Source organism: Balearica regulorum, chromosome 2 (assembly GCF_011004875.1).
Source record: "Balearica regulorum gibbericeps isolate bBalReg1 chromosome 2, bBalReg1.pri, whole genome shotgun sequence".
Taxonomy (NCBI): Eukaryota; Metazoa; Chordata; class Aves; order Gruiformes; family Gruidae; genus Balearica; species Balearica regulorum.
Genome location: NC_046185.1, coordinates 10,053,673 through 10,066,162, shown reverse-complemented (window position 1 = coordinate 10,066,162; position 12,490 = coordinate 10,053,673). Strand labels below are relative to the sequence as shown.

The following is a 12,490-nucleotide window of genomic DNA, read 5'->3' as shown; positions in this document are numbered from 1 at the left end:
TTAGTACAAAAATAGAATTATTTCTCCAATACCTGTCTCTGATTCTCTGTCTCTAATCTCAGTCTGGCTTCTACACATCTTCTGGTCTCCAGGAAGGCTTGACGTTGTGCTCTGTCTGATAGGTAGCTAATGAAGATTCCTGCGGTGTTCATACACATAAATAACACTGCTTGAGCTGCGATCTGCAATGAAGAACAAATAGGAATTGATGAGACAAGAGAAGCAAAAAGTAGCTGCTCAAAAAGAGAAAGAGAGAAGAGAGAGAATGACCGTTTGGCAGTCATGTAGGCTGTAAAACTAAACCGTTAGGAAAGTTTGCATAAAATAATCTCTTGGATCTTAATTAGAGACATCAAACGTGTAAAAGTCTCTCTGCCTTGAGGAAGAAATATGTAGTATTTGGGGGCATTAAACTCTAGTTGAACCACAAATGATGTTTCCAAGAACTGAGTCACAAGGATCTAGTCAGGAATGATTACAAACATAATTAACAATTTGTTTTTGCACTGCCTCTTCCGTAAAAGGAACTTTGTGATTTGTTCCATGGCTTAGTTTGAGGGGAAAAAAAAAAAAAAAAAAAAAAGCCACGTTAAGGAAAACAAAGAGTGTCAGTTAGCTAAGAATTAATATCAGTGATAATAGTTATTCTGTTATTATTGACCAAATTAAATAAATTCATTTTCAACTGATGCCAAAACACAAGCTTGCACAATCTGAATCCTGAGCTGTTGAACTGGGGAAGCTGAGAGGACAGCCAAATGCTTGCAGAGCCTGTGCCTGTTTACACAGACCTTTTCTTCACTGATGCCTACGTAAGACCTGCATTCTTTTTCCTTGTAGAAGGCGTCACAGCTTCTTCCTTTGCAATACGAACTTAAAAGAGCCAAATGAGAGTCAGTCCTTGGACAGTGTAAATGCTAGTGGCTTATTTGTCTTTCATTGATACCTCTTTGTGCTCTGTATGTTTGCAAGGCAGAGACATCAACACCATTGAAGTAAGGATTGTTTGGGAAACCGAGTAAGAAACACACAATATTTGCATCCACTGGAGACAGAACACAGACCTGTGGTTTCAGCAGCTTTATCCAATGCCTCATCCCTCCTGTATCTTACAAATTCATGTGAACTCCTCTCAGTTAATCATAGAAACATTTAGGTTGTAAAAGACCTTTAAGATCGAGTCCAACCGTAAACCTAACACTGCCAAGTCCACCACTAAACCATCTTTTAAATACCTCCAGGAATGGTGACTCAACCACTTCCCTGGGCAGCCTGTTCCAATGATTGACAATCCTTTCGGTGAAGAAATTTTTCCTAATATCCAATCTAAACCTCCTTGGGCACAACTTGAGGCCATTTCCTCTTGTCTTCTTGCTTATTACTTGGGAGAAGAGACCAACACCCACCTGGCCACAACCTCCTGTCAGGTAGTTGTAGAGAGCGATCAGGTCTCCTCTCAGCCTCCTTTTTTTCCAGACTAAACAACCCCAGTTCCCTGGGTTGAAATTGTGCTTATCGTGACCTTAGTTAGAGAAGCCATCAGGGCACAATGAACCAGCCGAAAGTCTGCAAACCGCAGCTCCCCATCTTCCTGCCAAGGTCTACTCCCAGCCACTGATGAGGTCCCACTGAGTGCACCCTGTCTTGTAGGATCACACGCCTCTCCCCGCCATGGAGCAGATGGGGGCTACGTTACCCTGTGGCCACATTGTCTGCCTAGCAGATCTGTCCAGGCTCTGACAGCTATGGACCTTAATGCTACAGGTGATACCTACAGGATCATAACAACATCAGAACAGACACGCCTGATGCCTGGACAAATCAAGTGTTCATCATTCAGGATCCCGTCTCCGAGAGCAGACAACAAAGAGTGCCCAGGTAGGAGTACAAGGATAAAACAGTAGATACATTACAAGAATAAAGCAAGCATCCAGTGATGTTTTGTCAAAACAGTCTTGAACGCTCCAGAAATCTGTGGTTGTGGAACACTGTGGGCTAGAGGTTGCATTTCTGTAGTATTAGCTGATAATCAGTCCCCCAAAATCAAAGTATTGCTTGTCCTAATAGAGGAGAGAAAACATTTAGCAAAAATCCTTAATCTCATTGCAATGCTCTGCCTCAGATCTCACAGGTCTCGCTCCTCACATTCACGTGGGTTTGAAAGTGAGATTTGATATTCAACCAAATGCATCTGGCAGAAACTTCAGCTTCATGTATTCCCGTATTTCTGAATCTGGAGTATTGTTCTATGATAGTACAGGGAATTCATTTACAATTTATATGCCATGATTAAATAAGAATGCACATCCTGGCTCCGGTTGAAGTTTTGTTTAACCTTTGCCAGTAATAGATGTCTAGGCAAAGCTTGTGAGAAATAGGGCATGATTAGCATGATCCCTGTATCTGCCTGGCTTCCAAGATCCTGTGGTTTACAGCACCTCTGAGCTGGAGGTGACACACTCTGTCTGCTTAACTTTTTTTGATACTTTCTGAAGTTAATTGTACCTTTGGCCCCTATGGCATTCAATGACAAAGATTTCTACAATTTAATTAGGCACTTTGTGATAAAAATTTCTCCTTTTGTTTGCTTTAATTCACAGCGTTATCATTTCCTTGAGTGCCACATCATGCTTATAATACGAGAAACAGTGACTAATCATTCCCAATTCATCTTCCTCTCACCATTCCTGATTTTACTGACTTACAGTATTACCCCTTTCAGCCTTTTATTTTTCAAAAGGGAGGAATTTGAGACTATTTTGTCTCACTGCATTTTTCACTGTTCCACTTCAGTGCTTACTGCTTTTTCCCTGTTATCTACCGTACCCTGTTTTACTGGAGACAGTTTGCCCTGGACCAGCCAGCTTCCCCCAGACACTTTCCGCCTTTGCTCCAAGATAAAACAGAGAATACAGTAATTCAGCCCATGAGATAACTCCTTTCTGGTGCAGGCTACTAAGAGGTGTAGGATGAGCTGACATGAGATAAGACCAGTTCAGAATTATGTTGTTCAACAGGACAACTGAAATCGGTTGTGGGTGGCTGGAGGAGTCAACGTTTCACACCTTTTTGCCTGACTGGAAGATAATCAATGCTCACACACTAGGAAAGCTAGAGTATAGGATGAAAAAAAGAAAAGCCTTTCACAACATTTGAAATGTGCATTTCAGCAGTGAAAGCAGTAACACTGTGCTCTTGTTTGCTTGCAAATTCAATTGCAAGTTCCTCATGAGCCCAGTTCAGTCACCCGTCTCTGCTAATACTCAGGACTAGTGCCACTCACTTCAGCCGATCTCCTTAGAGCAAATGCAGTAGAATTTGGCCTTCAATTAGATTTCATGAGCACATAATTTGATTTGGATAAAGGGAATTATGGAAAACATGTTACAGGTAAAACAACAGCTTACTCAGAGTCAGAATCTGCTTTCCTTACACGTAGTCTGATTGAAACCAACCTAAAGAGTAAAGCACTATGCCTTGCAAGGATACTAATCTGTGGCTCTTGTTAATAAAAGAATAAAAAAGACATATAAGACTCGAGTCTCTCATTGCCAATCCTTTTTCCTACTGCTTATTTTGGCCAATTCCAGAAATCTTGCAGGATCTTCTACTGCCTATAAGAGCCACAAGCCAGGGCAGACTCTGATTTTATAAGACATAAACAGTTTCACATCTTTTTGACTGACCTGAAGATAATCAATGCTCACACAGTAGGAAAGCTGAGGTATAGTGTGAAAAAAATAAAATCTTTTCACAACATCTATAAGCTCTTTAGTCTATTTGTACTTTGCACAGTACTCAGATAAGCAACTTTAGTAGAGACAGCAAGTGATCCTAAAAAGCCACGAGCAATACATTTTAATGTTAAATAGGGCTCTGGGGAGGTCTACTTCTCAAAAGTTTAAAAAATGCAAACAAGAAGGTACCCATCACCATACTGTTTGGGAATATCTGTGTAACAGGATCATGACTGTCCCTGCTGAACCTACAGTTGTACATAATCGCATAATAGGATGAACAGAGCTAAAGAAAGTTACTTGACAAGATCATGCAGGCAGTTAGAAACAGACATTAAAATTTTTACTTCAAAACTCTGCTTCCCATATTTCTCATAGGAGGTGATTAAGAGCTTAGTTCACAGAGAAATCACTTGTCAAATAAATTTACATTTATAAAGTGTCCTTCATAATGGCACCTCAGAGCCCTCTGCAAAATCAATATGAAAACTAGCCAAAAACAAAGGCAATGAAAGGAGAGGACACAGGTCAGACAAGAAAGCTAAGTTCAAATTTGACAGCGCACATTGATTCAAATAATTTCATTGTTATCTGTCAGTCATTGTATAAAAAGGGCTTTGTCGAGGCAGCTGAAACCAAGATAACATTTTGAGTGGATTTGGGAACCACCAGATCTCAGGCAAAGAAACAATTAAAAGGCACCGGACACAGCTGGTCAGGAAAAAGGATCAATCAAAGTATGTACCGTATAGTAATGTAAGAGAACAGGAAAATGAGAATTCACTGAAAAGACAGTAAAGTAGCTCACAAGTCTGTTGCAAAGTGGTAGGTGAACCACAGCCACAGACAGCTTATCAAGACAGAACTGAATGTAGTTCAGGAAACAGGAAATTCAGAAGGGTACAGGTGTGTTACTGAGAGCAGAGCTGGGCTAAGCATAACAGCCATTTGTAGGCATTTCTGCTGTTAAGAGCGCCTAATTAAGTTTGCCTTGATTTGGAGTTTACACAGATTCCTGTGAGTTTATGAACATCTAGGAGTCACTTAATGAAAGATTTGCAAATGCTAGAAAATTTAAAATTTCAACAATTTTAACCGAAGCGTGTTTTAATTTTGCCAGAAGTTTCCTCTTTGAAAAGGTGCAATTGTCCATCAGGGACAATTCTATAAAACCATAAGGTCAGCTGTAGAGTCTCCTAATTCAGTGCTTTCTAAGATGTGCCAGTAACAGACATTTATGGAGTGTATAGTGATCAAGTTCAGCATTTCCAAAGAGCCCATAACCTGAGGAAAAGTGAATACTTACGAACATTCAACAAACCCAACAGATTGGAAATATGTTGATTGATAGCTAGACCTAAGAGATAGTAACTGGCACAGATGATCTTCATCATGAATACTTGAAGCAAGGGTAGCATGCCTTCACGTGGAAAGCACAGTGGAGAGGGAGGAGAGAAAGCTGAAAAAGTTTAGAAACAATTCTGAAATCCAGGGGGACACTGAACTTGTGTGTTACTACCTCAAATGCAAAAAGAAATCCTACTGTGCTCTGCAAAAATAAACCTATTATTTTCCTCTTTGGTAGGTAATTTTGTTCTGTCATGTAGAAACAGAGCAGTGCTGGGGCTGATCTCACCAACAGCTGAAAAGTAAAGAAATGCTTTTCAATGTAATGTCCAGTTGGACATTATCAAGGCACATGAGTCCTAAACAGCAGGAATTTCATTAATTCCTGAAATAACCCTGTGGGAAATTATTTAATTCTTTTCCTATTTTGCTTTCTAATTTTGGATTGCCTTCAATAACAGATTAGAGTAGTTCTTGTCTGGTTTGGGAAAACAGGGAAAGTAAAGCTGTTGTGCTTCTTTGAGTGTGTTTTCAGCATGTGCCACATAAAGAAGGGGTTGCTATGGTAATTATTATTGGTTAATTAGGTTTGGAGAAGCATTCTGATTTATCATTAGTTGTTTAACTAAAAATAGCAGCTCACCACAAGGTTGGTTTTTATAACTAAAATCTCTCAGAAACCCCATTGCCCTCTGTCCCTTCTCCATCACCCCCTTGCTTAGGTTACTTTGAGGGAAAATAACTTATGCTCTTATAATAACCGATCACGAGGAATGAACTGAGGGTCGCATGAGAAGTGTGGGATTTGAGACCAAAATGCTTTACTTTGTACAGAACACGAACATCTGGCAGCACGGACTCTACCACTCTCTCATTATTGGGCTGCAGCAAGATTCTATCTCCAGCTGAGACCATGCTTTTATGAATCAAAGCTCCTGGCAGCGAAACTAGTAAGTACCTGTATCTCTGTACTACTTCTTGCCCACCTTGATCCCTCAGCACAGCTTCCCCTTTGTCGTGCCAGATCAATTATTTGTGGGACCATACTGTGAACTATATCAGGGAACCTGGCCAACTTAAAAACAAACATTTGGTGTTGGCAGTGATTTTCCTATCTAGAGCAGTCGTCTGATTGAGTTCGCAGCACAGCCTCCACAGGGAGAGGAAGCACGTGAACATTCATACTTGGCACTGCTGCCAACTCATTAAACTGAAATCACTGCTGCCTTATTGTTAAATCACCTTGTAAGGAGGTTTTTTATTTCCCAGGTTCACTCCTTCTGACCTCTCCTGGGTCTAACATCTAAATGCCAATGGCCATGATAGCAGGGCTTTTTTTTTTTTTTTCCTTTCTTTTTTTAGCTTATGGGTGCTTCTTCATCAACATTTATTGAAAACCAACGTGTCCCACAAAGGTGCTCAAACTGCTGCCATGGCTTTCCAGAAAGCTCATCTTTCCCTGATCCTCTACATAGAATCATAGAATCATGGAATCAATCACAGAATCACAGAATCATTTAGGTTGGAAAAGACCTTTAAGATCATCGAGTCCAACCATAAATCTGATACTGCCAAGTGCACCACTAAACCATGTCCCCAAGTGCCATGTTTACATGTCTTTTAAATATCTCCAGGGATGGTGACTCAACCACTTCCCTGGGCAGCCTGTTCCAGTGCTTGACAACCCTTTCAGTGAAGAAACAGCGTCCAATGCATAAGTACAACAGCTGTTTAACTCCTACTCACAGCTGGAGTGAGCGCTAACTCTTCTATCTGATCTACATAGTCATAGTTTACTGAAAGACAGGAATATACCATACACCTGAGAAGACAGGGATGGAGAAAGGTATATTGTTTATTCATGGTAAATTTAGCGAAGCTCAGACTATGGTGGTTAAGAGCAGCGCGTTACCCTACCCACCCTTGATTTGCTAAATGAGAAAGAACCCATTTGTATCAGTGTCAGCTACTGATTTTGTGTTTAGAACCGAGTTTTGTGGTTCAGCTGTGCACAGCTCCCATGAGAACATTGGCTCATTCTTCAAAAACTCAGATCTTATTTATGCCTCTAGGAGAGCTGAAATCTTTTAAGAAGCCTGGTCTTGTTGCTTCCAGAGCAGGCATTAGAGGACTTCACTATGTACTTAGGGACACAGTCTGGCCTTTAATGTGCATGAAATCTGTAGCCTGCAAGGCAGGCTGGCCGTATCAAAACACAGGGTGTACCCCAAAGAATTATTAGATTACCCTCAATGAGAGTAACTGATCCTAGACACTGTTTTCTCTGTTTCTATTGCAGAATATCCTAACATGCTTATTGCCCCTGCACCGCTAATGATTTAGAAAACAAAGACCATTTTTCCTCTGAACTATGACACGTTTGCATAAAATCAATTGTTCTAGTTCAAGGCAGAATTCCGAAATATGTATTTTTAATATTCAGAACAAGGGTTTAATTTGCTGTTAGAAAAACAGCTATTTCCTTCTTGCTCTTCCTCTCATTGAATCCATTAGAAATGCAGAAAATTGAATGTCTGATTACATTGTTCATAGGTAGCTCAAACCATAAAATTTAATAAGTCAGCTATCAGCTATGTCAAGAGTTTTGCAAGATGGTGTGGTACAAGAGATCTTTCAGGAAAATCGTATCATATCAGATACACAAGGGCTGACATAACTTGAGTGATGCATAGAGGCAGTCAAGCAAGTATATACCTTGCTAGTGCCATCAAGCAGCCCCAAATGGCAAATGATTTTCAGCACATCTCCTCTAACTCACCTTGAGCTTCTCCAAAATTTAGGATTCAGGCATAATCTTAATTAAAAAAAAAAAAATAATCTATTCTAGGACTTTGGGTAACCTTTTTTTGGCACTTATCTTTTTATAGATATTAAAGTGACTAGGCATGTCTGGGACAATGTCAGTAGTAGGGTCATAGCCCATGCATACGGGTGAATGGACAGAGGCGAGTAAATGATCTTCAATTTTTAGCACCTGTGCTCCATGGCTACAGGGTACTCTGCTGAACTCTCTGACCCTCATCTAGGAACTGGTCCTGAACTACACAAGGAAATCTGGTGATCACGTCTCCCGTTCACTCAGCAGCACAGCATTCTTTTGTCATCTTTTTGCACACAGGATGCTATTACGGACACCTGAAATGTTCCTATTTAGGATGAACGATCTTATCCTCTGATGTGAATAGCTTTCCCTATTCAGTGTTTTCTGCGTGCTGGTTGTGTACCTTCTGCCCCTACTCTGAGACAGCTGCATTGCAGGGTAATTACAAGGAGAAATTTAAAGCCAAACCTTCCAGATGTCATCATTTTATTGTCCAAAAACTTCACCTCATTTAGTGCATTTAGATAAACGTAAAAGGCTCAGATAGGAATCTCTGTTTTCTTTTCCAAATGTATGTAACTTTGAAACCATAGTAGATAGATACACTATGGAATTACTTTAAATTACCTGTGCTATCTAACAAGGAGGAGATCCTGTAACAGCACACACACAACCCAAAAAAAAAAAAAAAAAAAAAACCCCAGCAAAAAACAAGGCAGAGCACAAATGCTGGTGCAACAGAGAAACACTGGAAACAGCCCATGGCAACCCAAGCTGGGTCTGTTTAGCCTGGAGAAGAGAAGACTGAGAGGGGATCTTGTTAATGCTTATAAATATCTAAAGGCTGGATGTCTAGAGGAAGGGGCCAGACTCTTCTCTATGGTGCCCAGCGACAGGACAACGGGCAATGGGGGCAAACTGGAACACAGGAAGTTCCATCTGAATATGAGGAAAAACTTCTTCCCTTTGAGGGTGACCGAGCACTGGGACAGGCTGCCCAGAGAGGTTGTGGAGTCTCCTTCTCTGGAGAGATCCAAACCCACCTGGATGTGATCCTGTGCAACCTGCTCTAGGTGATCCTGCTTTAGCAGGGGCATTGGACTAGATGGTCTCCAGAGGTCCCATCCAACCCCTTCCAATCTGTGAATCTGTGTATCAGGGTAGGTTGGGAAACTGTTGAAGTGATGGTATTCCCCTGCTCACTGCTCAGAAGGGAGTGTTAGGCAGCCATGGAGTTTCTCTTTCTGCACTTCCATATTTCAGACTCATGGAGGTCAGTCTGACACTAAAATTTTCCCTACACTTTTTTTTATGCAGAAGATGATCTCCCTTACAAGTTGCACATTTACTGTTCAAAACAAATACCAAAGTAATTACATTCAAGAGAAGCCACATTCCATTTAAAGCCACTAGAGCAATAATTACTCCTAATAAAAGTTACACCATCTAAACAAAGATTTATAATAAATTAATCTGAAGTGGGGAAGCACACTCACAATATCCTAAATATTAAGAATAAAAAATAATTCCCGTTTTTTTTTTTAACCAACCCTTAGGAAATGCTAATTTTTCCCCTTGCATTACATACATGGATATCTGAATTGTAAATAACTGTCTCCCAATTCAGAGGTACCAGTGTTTGGGGACCGGGCATCAGACATCTTAGATAACTTTCCAGCGACAAAAAATTCCAGCTGACTCCCAGTCTGGAAATGTCTGAGACCATCACTGAGTTTTAGGGTGAGCCTGTACACTGTAAAACTAGGACCTCTAAAGTGAAAGTCACCTTTGGAAATTTTCCTCAAATTATCTCAGTAGTTCTGTCTGAGACAATCCAAGATAGCCAAGGCAGAAGAACTCCTAGTACTTTCCTTAATAGATTATACAACTGATTAGGAGTAATGGTAGGAAAAAAAATAATAAAATTCATCAAAGCTGCTTTGCAGCATTGGAAAGAGTTTAACTACATTTTAAGGAAAACAGAATTAGGTAGTCTGCATTTCTGCTAAGTGAGTTTAGGGTGGTGCTCTGCACAGCTGTTTTTATTGCTCTAGATAATGGCTCTTAGATGTCAAAATTGAGCAAGCAATAATTACTTTTGTAGGGCTGACAGCAGTTCATCTTTTCTGACACACATCATTGCTGTTTTCATCTGATCACATGTATGCGTATCCCAGGAATTACCTGCAGTATGTACTCTGTGTTTCTTCCCAACGGAACTGGCAATCGTCATGATTTGTGTACAGGTCATCCTGCTTCGGTGCATTCTTCAGAGTTATAACAACAGACTGCACAAGAGAAGATTTCATTTTTCTATGAAAAGCTATGCTAGGCCAGGTCCTCTGTGTTTTCCTCTAAATTATCAAGCTGTGGCCATAGGTGGAGGAAAGAGGCAAGATTTTGCAAATATTTTTTCCTCTTTGGTATTGCAATGGAAAAAAAAAAATAGCAAAACGTAATGATCTTAAATTACTCTTAGACTCTATCAAGAAATAAAGACTGTCTTATGAAAGCCACTCCAGTCTGGGTGAGACTGAGACTAATACCTATTAAAAAGTAAATTGAAAAATACTGAAAAATATTGGTAATGAAAAATAGATGAGGGATATCATAGTGTTGAGTGTCCTTTTCCAAACCACCCTTGTCCTTCAAAGCCTGCTTCTACTCTGATGGGAAAGCTCTACTGATCGGCTGTTTGTGTTAATCAGTTATACCTGCTGGCAAACAAACCACCCCCCACAGCCGATCTTTTTTTAAACTATTCACCCCCAAAAAAAGCCAAAACAGTGTTGGAAACAAAAGCTGTTTACACTTTATTATCAGCATTTTTAAATAAAGGCGAATGGTAAGACTAAATTTTTCCCACAGTTGCACCTGTAAGTGGTTGTCATTTTTCACAGGTCTCATTAGAGACAGAGTTTCCCCACTGAATCTGGAGCTGATTGATGTGTGATACGGTAAGAGTAGACTTACAGATCCCAGATCAGGCTGCAGGCTTGCTAGCCCCGAAATCATAAGGAAAATATCTCCTCTCTCCAAATTTCCCATTATGGCTGCTCTGCTTCCGTTTTAAATTATTTTTTGAAAAGTGACCTGAAAGCCCCAATGAAAGCAATTTAATATTGCCTATGTTTATTTTTTCCCTTAGTATCTCCTTTTGTTGTTGACTATGGTGATCCTCTGAAAATCAAGAAAAGATAGAACTTAGCAAAGGCATTTTTAGAGTTCTTTCCTAGCAAAACATTAAAAAAAAATCAACAAAAATCCTGAACACCTACTTTCTCAGCTAACCTTGATGCTAACATTGGGCTGTAATCATGGCAGATAGTAACACCTAAGGCCTGCCCTTACTTTGGAGAAATCTTGGGTAGCATAAAGGTAGTGAATTGTAGTCTGACTTCAGTGTACACAGAATTCCAGGCATCCTTAACCATACTGAGAACCAGTGCTGATATGACCTTAGGAGACTGAAGAAAATGGAGAGCCTGTGAAGATATGGATATACCTCCAAGGAAAACTTTAGGATGGTTGGGGATGGGGTAATAGGGTCCAGGAGCCTTTGTCCTCCAGAGATGAGCTGAACGCAGCTTAGGCACAGCAGAAGATATGAATCATTCAAAGTTAAATGGGAATTTTGTTCAGAACAATTGAACGTGACTCAATATTCTCTTGAAGTCTGTTTTATCTCAAAATTTTTTACTCTCAATTAGAAACTATCCTGGAGAGAAAATAGACAAGGAACGTGGAAGCAAATGGAAATGTACCAGAGAAAAGCCATGAGAGGTTACAGCATTCCAGACCAGCTGGATTAAAACTTTATCTCAGAGATTTAGGCGAGGACAAACATTTTCCTTTGTGAAACCTGTGGGTGTTGTTTTGCTATTAGTCACGGTGAATGCTTCAGTGTGGTGAGCTAGAAGAAGTCAGACTGACATCAAAAGTACAGAGAGTGCTGTGGGAAAAAGTTGACTCAGTCCTTTGGCTGGCAGAATACACCACAGACAAATAATGAAGGATTAGGTTTCTTCTGCCACTTCGCTAGCAGAGGAGACATATAGCACAGGATTCATTCTGCATTGACACTGGTATGACCTAGGACTAATTCCTTTGAAGAGAGTGGTTTATTCTGATGTAAAATAAGGATGGGATTAACATCAAACCCTGATATTTACTGTGGGCCAAATTCTCCTTGCCTGACAATACAAGCCATGCCTTTGTTTTCCCTGCTTGTGTAAGCACGCGAATAGAAACTGGACTGTTCGTGGAACATTAAATAAATGATACAAGACAAAACAACTGCTGTCTCTGATGTTGAATAATGAATCCTGCTGATACCAGTGAGAGCTGCCGGAGAGTATTAAATCTTGATGGACATAAACTAACAAGAGAAGCCCCCCAGATGTTTTACATCAGCATAGCTGTAAATTCATACAGGGTTTGATCCACTGCATGGCTATGAATGCTGTCCACATTTTTGCAGTTCAGGTTGTTTAAAGGCACCCACTTCAGAGCAAGGTCAATCTTAACCTGCTCACACAGAAGCTCATTGGCTTCAAAGGGAACT

General features: G+C 40.3%; 1 protein-coding gene across 3 annotated transcripts in view; it reads right to left on the bottom strand.

Annotated features, from left to right (window-relative positions):
• The window catches only part of ADCY8 (adenylate cyclase 8), a 129,356-nt gene that overhangs the window by 98,800 nt on the left and 18,066 nt on the right, over nucleotides 1-12,490 (bottom strand). For all 3 annotated transcript variants that reach the window (XM_075743311.1, XM_075743312.1, XM_075743313.1), the window contains exon 2: nucleotides 33-182. In XM_075743311.1, the coding sequence (XP_075599426.1) occupies nucleotides 33-182 (150 nt within the window). The remainder of the gene's footprint in view (nucleotides 1-32; nucleotides 183-12,490) is intronic.